This window comes from Schistocerca gregaria, chromosome 3 (assembly GCF_023897955.1).
Source record: "Schistocerca gregaria isolate iqSchGreg1 chromosome 3, iqSchGreg1.2, whole genome shotgun sequence".
Classification (NCBI taxonomy): domain Eukaryota; kingdom Metazoa; phylum Arthropoda; class Insecta; order Orthoptera; family Acrididae; genus Schistocerca; species Schistocerca gregaria.
Genome location: NC_064922.1, coordinates 697893114 through 697905784, shown reverse-complemented (window position 1 = coordinate 697905784; position 12671 = coordinate 697893114). Strand labels below are relative to the sequence as shown.

Sequence of the window (12671 nt, the reverse complement as noted above, 5' to 3'; positions counted from 1 at the left end):
GACGCACTCTCCAGCGATTGCAGCAAGGTGTGGGTTCCCTCCTGTTTTGGAATCGCATTGTGTGGGGCCGACGTACGCCGCTGGTGGTCATAAAAGGCACCATAACTGCTGTACAATACGTGAATGACATCCTCCGACCGATAGTGCAACATTATCGGCAGCATATTGGCGATGCATTCGTCATCATGGACGACATTTCCCGCCCACATCGTGCACATCTTGTGAATGACTGCCTTCAGGATAATGATATCACTCGACTAGAGCGGCCAGTATATTCTCCAGACAAGAACCGTATCGAGCCTGCCTGGGATAGATTGAAAAGGGCTGTTTCTGGACGACGTGACCCACCAGCCACTCTGAGAGACCTAGGCCGAATCGCCGTTGAGGAGAGGGACAATCTGGAGCAATCGTGCCTTGATGAACTTGTGGATAGTATGCCACGACGACTACTGGCATTCATCAATCCAAGAGGACGTGCTTCTGGGTATTAGAGGTATCGGTGTGTACAGAAATCTGGACCACCACCTCTGAAGCTCTCGCTGTACGGTGGTACAACATGCAGTGTGTGGTTTTCATGAGCAATAAAAAGGGCGAAATGATGTTTATGTTGATCTCTATTCCAATTTTCTGTACAGATTCCGCTGGCTATATACCACCTTCAGATGAATGTTGGCGACCTTATTCTTGTCCTGAAAAGTACAAATGATTCAAATGGCTCTGATCACTATGGGACTTAACTTTTGAGGCCATCAGTTCCCTAGAACTTAGAACTACTTAAACCTAACTAACCTAAGGACATCACACACATCGATACCCGAGGCAGGATTCGAACCTGCGACCGTAGCGGTCGCGCGGTTCCAGACTGTAGCGCCTAGAACCGCTTGGCCACCGTGGCCGGCTGAAAACTACGGACTTCAGTCTTAGATGGATTCAGACACGAACGCTATCTTCTGTAATACTTGGCAAGGGGTTCAAGATGATCAGTCAGAGTCGTTGCACCTGCCTCAAGAGATTTACTTTGCAGCGCTGTGGCCAGATCATGAGCGTATCCGAATATTTTCTTCACTCTGCAAGCCTTGTAGGTAGTCTAAATGTTGGATAATAGCAGCAATAGAACTGACTCTTAGGCGGTCGATTTGAATTCTTAAATGATTTAGTAGCGTCCTTTCCATTAGTCGCTTTAAAATTGCGATTACTGATCATATTCTTTAGGAGTGGGATAAGTTGAAGACAGAATCAGAGTCTTCAGTTTCAGAACAAGCACATCTGAATGGCACTGATGTTGTCAGTACTCTGTTAAGACTACCTTCTGTATGTTATGGCGGTGCGAACACCTGCGTGCGGCAACTAGATTTCCTTTCGTGTGTGGAATGGTAATCTCACTTTATCTATAGCCTTGTAGATACTGTCGCACGTGAATCGTCGAGCGCCTTCCGAGGCTTTTAATCAGTGAGACAACACAGCCGTAAAAGCAAGTGCGCCGCTATCTACGAGCCACAGCAGCCATGATTCGAGTGCAGTCGCCATCGTCGGCTGCGGCGGTAGCCGCTGCGCTGCTGCTGCTGCTGCTGGCGGCTGCGACCGGCGCCGACGCGGAATCCTGCAAGCGAGTGGTGCGGACTCGCCAGGGCGCGGTGCGTGGCACCGCCAAGCACTCCTACCAGGGGCGCCCGTTCCTGGCCTTCTACAACATTCCCTTTGCCAGGCCGCCGGTTGGACCGCTTCGGTTCAGGGTACGTCTACTGTATAATTAGTACACCCCGGATTATTCGGTCGTAAGAAAGTGTGTTTTAGGAACCTTAAATGGGCTCCTTCAGTAATTCATTTAGGGTATATAAAACCTAAAATAGGCTCTAATAAAAATGATGCAGAGAAAATAAAAATACATTAAAATACACAGTGTTGACAGAATGAACATCTTATTAGTAGGTGCAATCACAACGGAGGGGTATCTGTTGAGAGGCCAGACAAACGTGTGGTTCCTGAAGAGGGGCAGCACCCTTTTCAGTAGTTGCAGGGGCAACAGTCTGGATGATTGACTGATCTGGCCTTGCAACCATTACCAAAACGGCCTTGCTGTGCTGGTACTGCGAACTACGGCCGTAATTTTTCCCGAGGGCATGCAGCTTTACTGAATGATTAAATGATGATGGCGTCCTCTTGGGTAAAATATTCCGGAGGTAAAATAGTCCCCCATTCGGATCTCCGGGCGGGGACTACTCAAGAGGACGTCGTTATAAGGAGAAAGAAAACTGGTGTTCTACGTATCGGAGCGTGGAACGTCAGATCCCTTAATCGGGCAGGTAGGTTAGAAAATTTAAAAAGGGAAATTGATAGGTTAAAGTTAGATATAGCTTTGAGGGATGAAGTACTGAAGGCAGCCGAGGATCAAGTAGGTAAAAAGATGAGGGCTAGTAGAAATCCTTGGGTGACAGAAGAAATATTGAATTTAATTGATGAAAGGAGAAAATATAAAAATGCATTAAATGAAGCAGGCAAAAAGGAATACAGACGGCTCAAAAACGAGATCGACAGGAAGTGCAAAATGGCTAAGCAGGGATGGCTAGAGGACAAATGTAAGGATGTAGAGGCTTATCTCACTAGGGGTAAGATAGATACTGCCTACAGGAAAATTAAAGAGACCTTTGGAGAAAAGAGGACCATTTGTATGAACGTCAAGAGCTCAGATGGAATCCCAGTTCTAAGCAAAGAAGAGAAAGCAGAAAGGTGGAAGGAGTATATAGAGGGTCTATACAAGGCCGATGTACTTGAGGACAATATTATGGAATTGGAAGAGGATGTAGATGAAGATGAATTGGGAGATACGATACTGCGTGTAGAGTTTGACAGAGCACTGAAAGACCTGAGTCGAAACAAGGCCCCCGGAGTAGACAACATTCCATTGGAACTACTGACGGCCTTGGGAGAGCCAGTCCTTACAAAACTCTACCATCTGGTGAGCAAGATGTATGAGACAGGCGAAATACCCTCAGACTTCAAGAAGAATATAATAATTCCAATCCCAAAGAAAGCAGGTGTCGACAGATGTGAAAATTACCGAACTATCAGTTTCATATGTCACAGCTGCAAAATAGTAACACGAATTCTTTACAGACGAATGGAAAAACTAGCAGAAGCCGACCTCGGGGAAGATCAGTTTGGCTTCCGTAGAAATGTTGGAACACGTGAGGCAATAGTGACCCTACGACTTATCTTAGAAGAAAGATTAAGGAAAGGCAAACCTACGTTTCTAGCATTTGTAGACTTAGAGAAAGCATTTGACAATGATGACTGGAATACTCTCTTTCAGATTCTGAAGGTGGCAGGGGTAAAATACAGGGAGCGAAAGGCTATTTACAATTTGTACAGAAACCAGATGGCAGTTATAAGAGTCGAGGGACGTGAAAGGGAAGCAGTGGTTGGGAAGGGAGTAAGATAGGGTTGTAGCCTCTCCCTGATGTTATTCAATCTCTATATAGAGCAAGCAGTAAAGGAAACAAAAGAAAAATTTGGAGTAGGTATTAAAATCCATGGAGAAGAAATAAAAACTTTGAGGTTCGCCGATGACATCGTAATTCTGTCAGAGACAGCAAAGAACGTGGAAGAGGAGTTGAAGGGAATGGATAGTGTCTTGAAAGGGGGACATAAGATGAACATCAACAAAAGCAAAACGAGGATAATGGAATGTAGTCGAATTAAGTCGGGTGATGCTGAGGGAATGAGATTAGCAAATGAGACACTTAAAGTAGTAAAGGAGTTTTGCTATTTGGGGAGCAAAATAACTGATGATGGTCGAAGTAGAGAGGATATAAAATGTAGACTGGCAATGGCAAGGAAAGCGTTTCTGAAGAAGAGAACTTTGTTAACATCGAGTATAGATTTAAGTGTCAGGAAGTCATTTCTGAAAGTATTTGTATGGAGTGTAGCCATGTATGGAAGTGAAACATGGACGATAAATAGTTTGGACAAGAAGAGAATAGAAGCTTTCGAAAGCTGGTGCTACAGAAGAATGCTGAAGATTAGGTGGGTAGATCACGTAACTAATGAGGAAATATTGAATAGGATTGGGGAGAAGAGAAGTTTGTGGCACAACTTGACCAGAAGAAGGGATCGGTTGGTAGGACATGTTCTGAGGCATCAAGGGATCACCAATTTAGTATTGGAGGGCAGCGTGGAGGGTAAAAATCGTAGAGTGAGACCAAGAGATGAATACACTAAGCAGATTCAGAAGGATGTAGGTTGCAGTAGGTACTGGGAGATGAAGAAGCTTGCACAGGATAGATTAGCATGGAGAGCTGCATCAAACCAGTCTCAGGACTGAAAACCACAACAACAACATTAGTCATTAAAACAAGGAGATTGAATATTTACACAGTTACATTTCACAGCAATCTACAACATTAATGTTGAACGTAACTCCAAATATTTTTGAGTTCCTGCAAGATAAAGATTTTCGTAAAAAAATGTGGTAATGGTTTAATTAATACATTCGTAGTTTCACATATTCTGACTTCACAATAAATAACCAGAATCTTTTCTAGGTTTTCTAGTTGGACAGGAATGCTGCAGTCAGGAGTGCTGGATTTTCCACTAAGTATGTCGGCAGCTGCACACAACTCCTTCAGGCCAGTGTACTTCTGCAAAACCGTTTGCATTTTTGCCCTTACTTTTTCCGCTACTTCACCTGGCGCTTCATTAATTTTTATTTCGACTTCTTCAAGCAAAGAAATATTGTCGTAGATAGATCTCCCTGAGCCTTCTAATTGTGAAATTATTCTTGCATAAATGTGTAGTGGGCCCTAATGTAAGATAAGTCCCGTTTAAAGAAGAAGCTTTGAGTAACTCGATTGCTGCAGTTACGGATGCAGCATCCTCCGGTGTATTTTCAACAGCCTTCTGGACAGATGAGAGATGCGTACTATAGTATTCCGCTGCTATCAGCCATGTGCCCCAGCGGGTGACAACAGGCTCTGGTCGCAATGGGACAAGCTGTTCTTTGAATGCATGTATTCTTGATGGTGCCTTATCAAAAATTTTATTCACCATAGATATTACTTTATTTACTTTAGGAAATTATAACCTTACTTGCTCTGCAATGCGGTTAATCCCAAGCACTACACTAGTTACGTGCAACATCTATGGGTAGAATACTTTTAATAGTTGAAACGCTGCTATCATACATGCAGCAGCATCAGTGACGGCCAGAAGCACCTTATTCTCATCCAATCCGTTCGGGTATAGCACCTTAAGCCCATTGTTCACAAACTGTGCTATTGTTTGTTGGTTAGTTTTTGCTAGCTGTTTTGAGTAAATCAAATGAGCCCTGGATGGAGCATCTGGATCTAGCTTGCCAATAATGAGGTTTGCAATGTAACGGTCAAGACTGTCAGTAGTTTCATCCACAGAAATCCATATACAAGATTCTCCAACATCTTCTCGGATTCTGTGCAATGCAGCATTGTAAGCTGAATCCACATAATTCTTGCGTAAAGTTGACTCTGCAGGAATAGACTGATGGCAGTACTTCTCGAGAAAACTTCTGAAAAAAGGGTTTTCTAGTTTCCGAATGGGGATGTTTGCTGCCACAAGTGCATGACACAAATCACTGAATGACACAGATTCACCAGATTTATTGGTTAAAAGAGTTTGCTTCAATTTTGACTTTCGTTCAACATTAGCTTTATGTGCGATTGCATCTGCATGCTGAGTTAAGTGAGATTTCTTAACACTCGAAACCTAATACGAGAGAAAAGCGAAATGCAGTTTAGAATCGCATATAAAGAGTATTTCGTATTACTAAAGGATAGCGATAAGAAAGAATCCTAAGTGACAGGAAAATAAGGAGTCTAAAAAAAAAAAAACATCAGCTAACCTCCTTGTTGCATGCTTGGCAGAAAATAATTTTCCTATCGGTTGTATAATGCGGAAAATCTTGCAGCCACTCCCTTATGTGAGTAGACTTTGAACTAGCTGTTTTCGGCATGACGTAGTATTCTCACACAGAAACTAGAATTTATTTTGCACTTAGAACTTCAGTAACACACAACACGTCGGTCGCTACACAATGTACTGATTTGTTTTCGCTGGGAAAAAGTGAACGATGACCTGATTTTTTTTTCCTTTTCCTGCGGTTCGTGGGAGCGGTAGGGGAAGTACCGTACTCGTTGCTGGACATATGGCACCTGACAGATGGCCGCCCCTTCTGAACAAGCGAATGGAATCTACCGGTGCTTCAGATCTAAACATCTCACTACTGGCAAATTATTTTTCGAACCGGAAAATTCACGTATAACACCTTTCATGAAACAGAGTAGTTTGATAGGACTGCCTGTAGACATCAGCGAGAAAATGCGCGAAGGGCAGTAATTTAGCTATAGAGGGCGTCTACGATTAACATTGTGATTTTTTAATCCATGCTCAGCTTAAGGCCTATGAAACCGTTTCTTTGCGAAAATACACAGCTGGCCAGAATCCTACGAACGAAATATTTTCAAATATAACATTTAGTACTCCCACGTTCGATTCTGATGTGTAACTCAAATCTTTGACCGGTTCCGATTCGCTCACCTAAGTTAAGCACTGTCGCGCTGGGCGCGTACTTCGATGGATGACCATTCAACCGTGCCGAGTGCTGTTGGCATAGTAAGGCAAGCAAAGGAATTGTAAACAGTCTCTAACGACCTTCGCCTTCGACGAGACGTAAAGCCTTAAGTTTACTTCCTTTTTCTAATCTTTGAAAACATAAGAACTCTATGTCAAATTAACGAAATAGGTACTTTTTAGGATTCTGATGCCGAAATAGGCAAAATTAGGCGTCATCGTCGAAATACGCAATTTTAGGTCCTATAGAACTAACGGTATTCAGTTTAGTTAGTCATGAAACGCATAAGTACCAACTTATATGCAAATTGGAGCTGAGGAAAAAAATAGGTTTTAACCTAAAGATCCGTGATCTATTTTGTACATATGAATAATAAAACACCTATAAAGAGTATTTGGTATTAACAGGAATAGCGATATAAAAAAAGAAAAAAAAGACCGAAGTGTTAGGCAAATACGAAACATGAGCGCATATCAACTAGCCACCTTGCTGCACACTGGGCAGAAAATATTTTTTTCCATCTGTCGTGTAGAGTGAAACAACTTGGAGCCACTGTGTTATATGATGAAGTAGGCACTTTTTAGGATATTAAAGCCGAAATAGGCAAAAATAGGCACTAAAGTCGAAATAGGCTTTTTTTAGGTCTTATAGAATTAACGCTATTAAGTGTAAATAGTCATGAAACGGATAAGTACAAATTTTTATGCAAATAGGAACTCAGGAACAAAATAGGTTTTTACCTAAAATCTACGGTCTAATAACTAGTTGTTCCATTCACGTTTCAAACTCCGTCCTATATTATTAGGCACTACATTCAACGTAACGTCTTTGCTTCCTTTTGTCTGTGAAGCATCTTCAGTTGCCTTGAAACATCCCCTCAGAAAAATTAAGAATGACAGTGCTGGTAAACCTATTACGTTATTTGATTTTCAAACAGCTGAGCAAAACTGAATGTACTCAGACATTTCTCTCTTTTCTTATTCTGATCAACAGTAAACTAACACACAATTTTTTTTTTAGCGCATCACCATATGACTTTCAATAACCCCACAAGAGAATGGCCCTGACTAACAATAACTTATACCTTTCATGAATCACTTACCTCACAAAAATCTTCGTTACTCAAACTACTGCAGTACAGCATGCACCAATACTGCCAGCTAAATAAAAGATTCTAACTACTGAAGGCACTAATTACTGATAGGCCTAGCTAGCAAATGAAAGATTTTGATGGAGAACAAACAATGTATTTACTGTAATAGTGTGTTGTGGGAAATCTTATGGGACTTAACTGCTAAGGTCATCAGTCCCTAAGCTTACACACTACTTAACCTAAATTATCGTAAGGACAAACACACACACCCATGCCAGAGGGAGGACTCGAACCTCCGCCAGGGAAACATTTAGAGTTGAGCGTGGCGAGCTGGGGAACAGCGAAGGGAAGCGACAATAGGCAGCTTAGGGCGGCTCAAGCTCTGAGAAAGCGGTAACGCTGGACGGCCTCCAGCTGCGTTAAGATGAGTGACAGTGAGTGGATGGTTGACCCCGACTCCATGCTGGTGTACTGGGAAACAGACAGAGAACTTGTACGCCTGTTGATACATGTCTGTCATCCCGTTTTCTGTGAAATATGCGACAAAGCCATGCAAAGCTACGGTGGAGCGGTCAACAGAGGTCAAAATATACGTGTTCGTGACTATAGCAACTTTACGCTGAATTCACGGTCTGCAGAGCTTGAAGTAAATCAGGTGAAGAGCGACAGTATGAAATACACCGGCCTCCAATGGGAACATAGGACCAAGGAATTTGAAGTACTCTCCTGGGAGTCAGAATTCCGGAAAACTTCGTGTTTGTGCAGAGGCTAACCTTGATGGGTGGCCTGGGGGGAGCTAAATAGAAGAAGTTGAGAGGAAGGGAAAGTTTGTGGGATTTGTTCACTTCCCAGAGCAGGCATTGGTCAGCGCAGGGAAGTGACGCATAATTAATGCGACTTGCGCTGCAATTGGCGTAAGTGATTTTGCTGGAGGGGAAACCGAGGCGAAGAGTGGACTGGCAGAAGTCTCAGTAGAAGTCTTCTGTTCCCAGCTTGCCCAGAGTGCGGACGTGGCGTTCTTTACTCAGCTTGCCTGAGAAAGAGTGAGCATCTCTGCAGTTTAGGACTTAAAAAATGGAACAATTGAGCTTGGAGATAGGAAGTTTTGGTTCCGCTATATACTGAGGAAGATAGCTTGAAGTGAATAGGTGAGCACAGCCTTGCAGCACTACGAGGTCGGCCGATGTTCACACAACGACCCCACTCCGCCATGCTGTATTCAGTGATATTACGCTCACTCCGGCCACAGATTAATTTGTTGGATCACATCAGCAAAGTTTCCATGAGGGTTTCATGGGCCATGTATTGTAGAATTTTTCTCGCACTTCGCATTACGCCTGGGTCAGTGGATAGGAATTAGTTTTGAGTATCGCGCTTTACTCCATGCAAACGCAATTTATTACCACTGCCTGATAGGAGAGTCTTGTAATGTCATGACTGAAGGTCTTGAGTTAAAATAAATTTGTGCTAATCGACTGCATATGTTTTCAATCAAGTAGTTGAAATCCCAAGTCACTTTCTTAATTAATTTTATGTTCAACATTTGCATCTGGTGTTCAATAGCTGAATATAGCATCAATGTGCACCGCTTTTTAATTAAAAGTGATCAATTCTGAATAAATTAATGTCAACACTGCCACCGCAGTTCAATCAGGAGTCACAGGGCCATATTACTTTTTTGCGTTATCCGATATTGCGGCAGCTTTGCGCTCTCTGTTGATCTGTTAGTCAATTAGTTGGGGTGAACACACGCCAAAACCAGCTAAGTGATGGGTGGGGTGTTACAAGTCAGTGATTTTCATACAGAGCGCTACGTGGCGTTACCAACATAAAAACCTAAACAGCCTACTTACAGCCTCTAATACATGTTTCTTTTTGCGTATAATAATTGGGTTCATACTAATTACGGATTTGTTACTAGATTACAGTCTTTTCTTTTTTTCTTTTTTTTTTTCAAAAGTTTCGTGAGGATAATGTACCATTTGTAGTTTAACTACTGCATAGGTGCTGTCCTGGAGATGATCTTAGATGGTTTGCGTACCAGGGTGTAATCATGAAACTTTCAGTATTAAAGTTTCGGCAATATGCAACATTTATTTTGACCACTGAATTTTATAGCCCTATGAAAAGAATTCTCTGAATCTAAACGTTCTACTCAAAACAGCCGCGCGGGGTAGTCGCGCGGTCTCAGGTGGCTTGTCACGGTCCGTGTGGCACTCCTCGTCGGAAGTTCGAGTCCTCCCCATGGGTGTGGTGTTGTCCATAGCGTCAGTTAATTTAAGTTAGCTGAAGTAATGTGCAGGCTTAGGGACCGATGACCTCGCAGTTTGGTCCCATATGACCTAACCACAAATTTCCAAATATTCAGAACTTCTCCACACTCAGTGAAATCAAAGCACAGATTACGACTGTAGCATGTCATACATCTGTCTGTTTCAAAGTTCGTATCGGGGAGGATGTTGAACACACGTACACCCCTTCCTCTACTCACCACATGATGCAAGAGCCACGTCTGGCCCGCTCTAACCTACCCACCACGGAGCAATCTGACAGGGGCACGCAAAGCGCCTTTTACCGTGTGTCCTGGAACTGTACCGACACTACGCCACTGAGGACCAATCAGTGATGAACATTGTAGCCCATTATAGGGACCTAATGTACATGACCTTGCATTCACACTCGTCAACCGCCTTCGTTTGAGATTGTGACAGAATTGATTGTGGTTACCTACTGCACACGATGTCTGCTCAAGGTTTACTTTCACGGACTGACGGCCACAGTTGCGGCTTATCTCGACGCAGGAATAGGGAGAGGCGTGCCGACAGTGATTCGGCCAACAGCAGCAGTGGACACACGAGTGACACCTCCTTCTCTTCTCAGTCGTTTTCCAGTTCAGCGGGCTATGTAACGATGTGCGTATCTGTGAGTGGAGGCGCCAAGGAGAAAGGACTGCGCCTCTTATTGTGAGGGTACTGAATGCCACTGTGTGGACCGCATAGCTGGTAATTTGAATAGAAGACGTTACAATTACTATGAGTTAAGGCTGGTGGCCGTGCCCTTTCTTAAAGGTTTCTGTGACGACTGATTGTTGCTTTGGTCAAACAGTTCTCAAGATCTCTCACCCATTGAAACTTCTGGTCAGGAGGTGCCGACAGACTGCCACGTACCCACTCGCCTGCCATTATGATTGTAAAACTCTGGCATGAATGTGAAGCAGCGTGGAACGGCCCACCCATTTCTGTTGTCGGAACTCTGAGTTGATGCCTAGTTTGGTTAGACCCGTTGCTGCTGCGAGGGTGGTGGCAGCAGAATTTATAGCCACAAAACGCTCATAAACATAACTTTACATCCCTCCTGCTATACTGTACACTAGGGCTGTAGATATTTTTAACAGCATCGCTTGTCCGATTTGTCGACCGAGCGAGGTGGCGCAGCGGTTAGCACACTGGGCTCGCATTCGGGAGGACGACGGTTCAAAGCAGCATCCGGCCATCCTGATATAGGTATCCATGATTTCCGTTAAGCGCTTCAAAAGTAAATAAATAAATAAAATGCCGGAATGGTCCCTTGAAAGGGCACGGGCGATTGCCTTCCCCATTCCCTACTCCAAAGTTTTGATCCGTCTGTAATGACCTCAATGTCGACGGCTCATCCTCCTCCTCTTCCCGGTACTTAAAAAGTGCTATCGGTTCTCGGTATATCGAAAAAGTATGTCTATATATCGACCGAAAAATTTTCCACGTATCTGCCCATAAGAATATCGGCTGCACATTGTAAATATACTGCCGGTTTTAGTGCTGTATATTATTGATTTATTATTAGGTATTCTGTACATCAACAAGCTAGCGGCTTGTCCATCCCCCTTAGAGTAAGAATTGAAAGGAAAACGATTCATTCCCACGTTTGGCGACAACTACTTTGTTAACAGTGTTAGTTGTATGTAAGTGGTACAATAAAAGATGTCCGATAGAACCGTCGTACAATTTCATTACATGTAGGATTTGTTCGGAATACTGAATGTCGACTTTCCGATTTTTTCATTTCTGCCAATGTCAGCTGCTGTGTAAAATTGCGTGGTGGAACTGTACGTTGCAGTTTCTGTTGGTAACGCCGATTCACCGATTACGTCAGCAATTCCCCTCACATGTCTCCACGCACCGCAAAGACCAGTATCGACATTTAGATTTTTATTCATCATTTTCAGGAACTGTATTTGAAGAATGCCAATGTGAAGAAATAGCCACACTAGTTGTGTTAAAAATTGTTTTTAACATAAATGGTGTGCTATTTCTTCACACTGGCAAGTGCCGCAGAAATTTTTTCGCTTATCGCGAGCACTCGCCTTAATCGCCTCGTCTATCTGAGCAAGCTTCCCGGCCAACTGATTTCCAACTTGTTGCACACTCCATAAACAGTATCCTCTCACAGTACGCAGCATCATGCTGAATCGCGCGAGATTTTGGACGAAGAGTGCATCTGCAATGAATGATCAGTAATTGCCCTCAAGGAGCGTACATTTATAAATGTGATGTCTGTTCTTTCGGACACGTCAGTCCAGATGCAATCTTCGTCCAACCTCTCGTGGGAACCAATGTATGGCTGTGAGCTTTGAGCGTAGTGGACAGGGAAAGCTAAGTACGTAATATGCGATGAGTCGGGAATTTGGAATGGACAGGAAACGAGCTCAGATAGGATAAGATTTTAAGGCAATGCATGCATATAGTGAAAAATCCGGTTTCGAGTTCCAGACCGACGAATATTTTCACTTGTCATTAGTGAAATTATTTCAGTGCCCAGTTGTGGCTGTCGAAATTTCAATCTCGTCAGGTACAAGGTCTACAGGATCAAAAAGAATCGGTTCTTTTCGACGACAATGATCATTCATTACAGATTCACTCACTATCCATCCTTTGCGGAATGCAGCGTGAGGCTTCGCCCAATGAGGATGATGGACAGGGGGCGCTACGCATGTAGTGT

The 12671-nt window shown here is 43.3% G+C and overlaps 1 protein-coding gene across 3 annotated transcripts in view; it reads left to right on the top strand.

The window, feature by feature from the left end:
- The first annotated feature begins 1444 nt into the window (after positions 1-1444).
- LOC126354705 (juvenile hormone esterase-like) overlaps positions 1445-12671 on the top strand; it is a 294899-nt gene continuing 283672 nt past the window's right edge. For 2 of the 3 annotated variants that reach the window (XM_050004527.1, XM_050004526.1), the window contains exon 1: positions 1471-1733. In XM_050004527.1, the coding sequence (XP_049860484.1) occupies positions 1506-1733 (228 nt within the window). In that variant the 5' untranslated portion in view covers positions 1471-1505. Of the gene's footprint in view, positions 1734-12671 lie in introns of all 3 variants that reach the window. The other variant, XM_050004525.1, reaches the window with a different exon arrangement.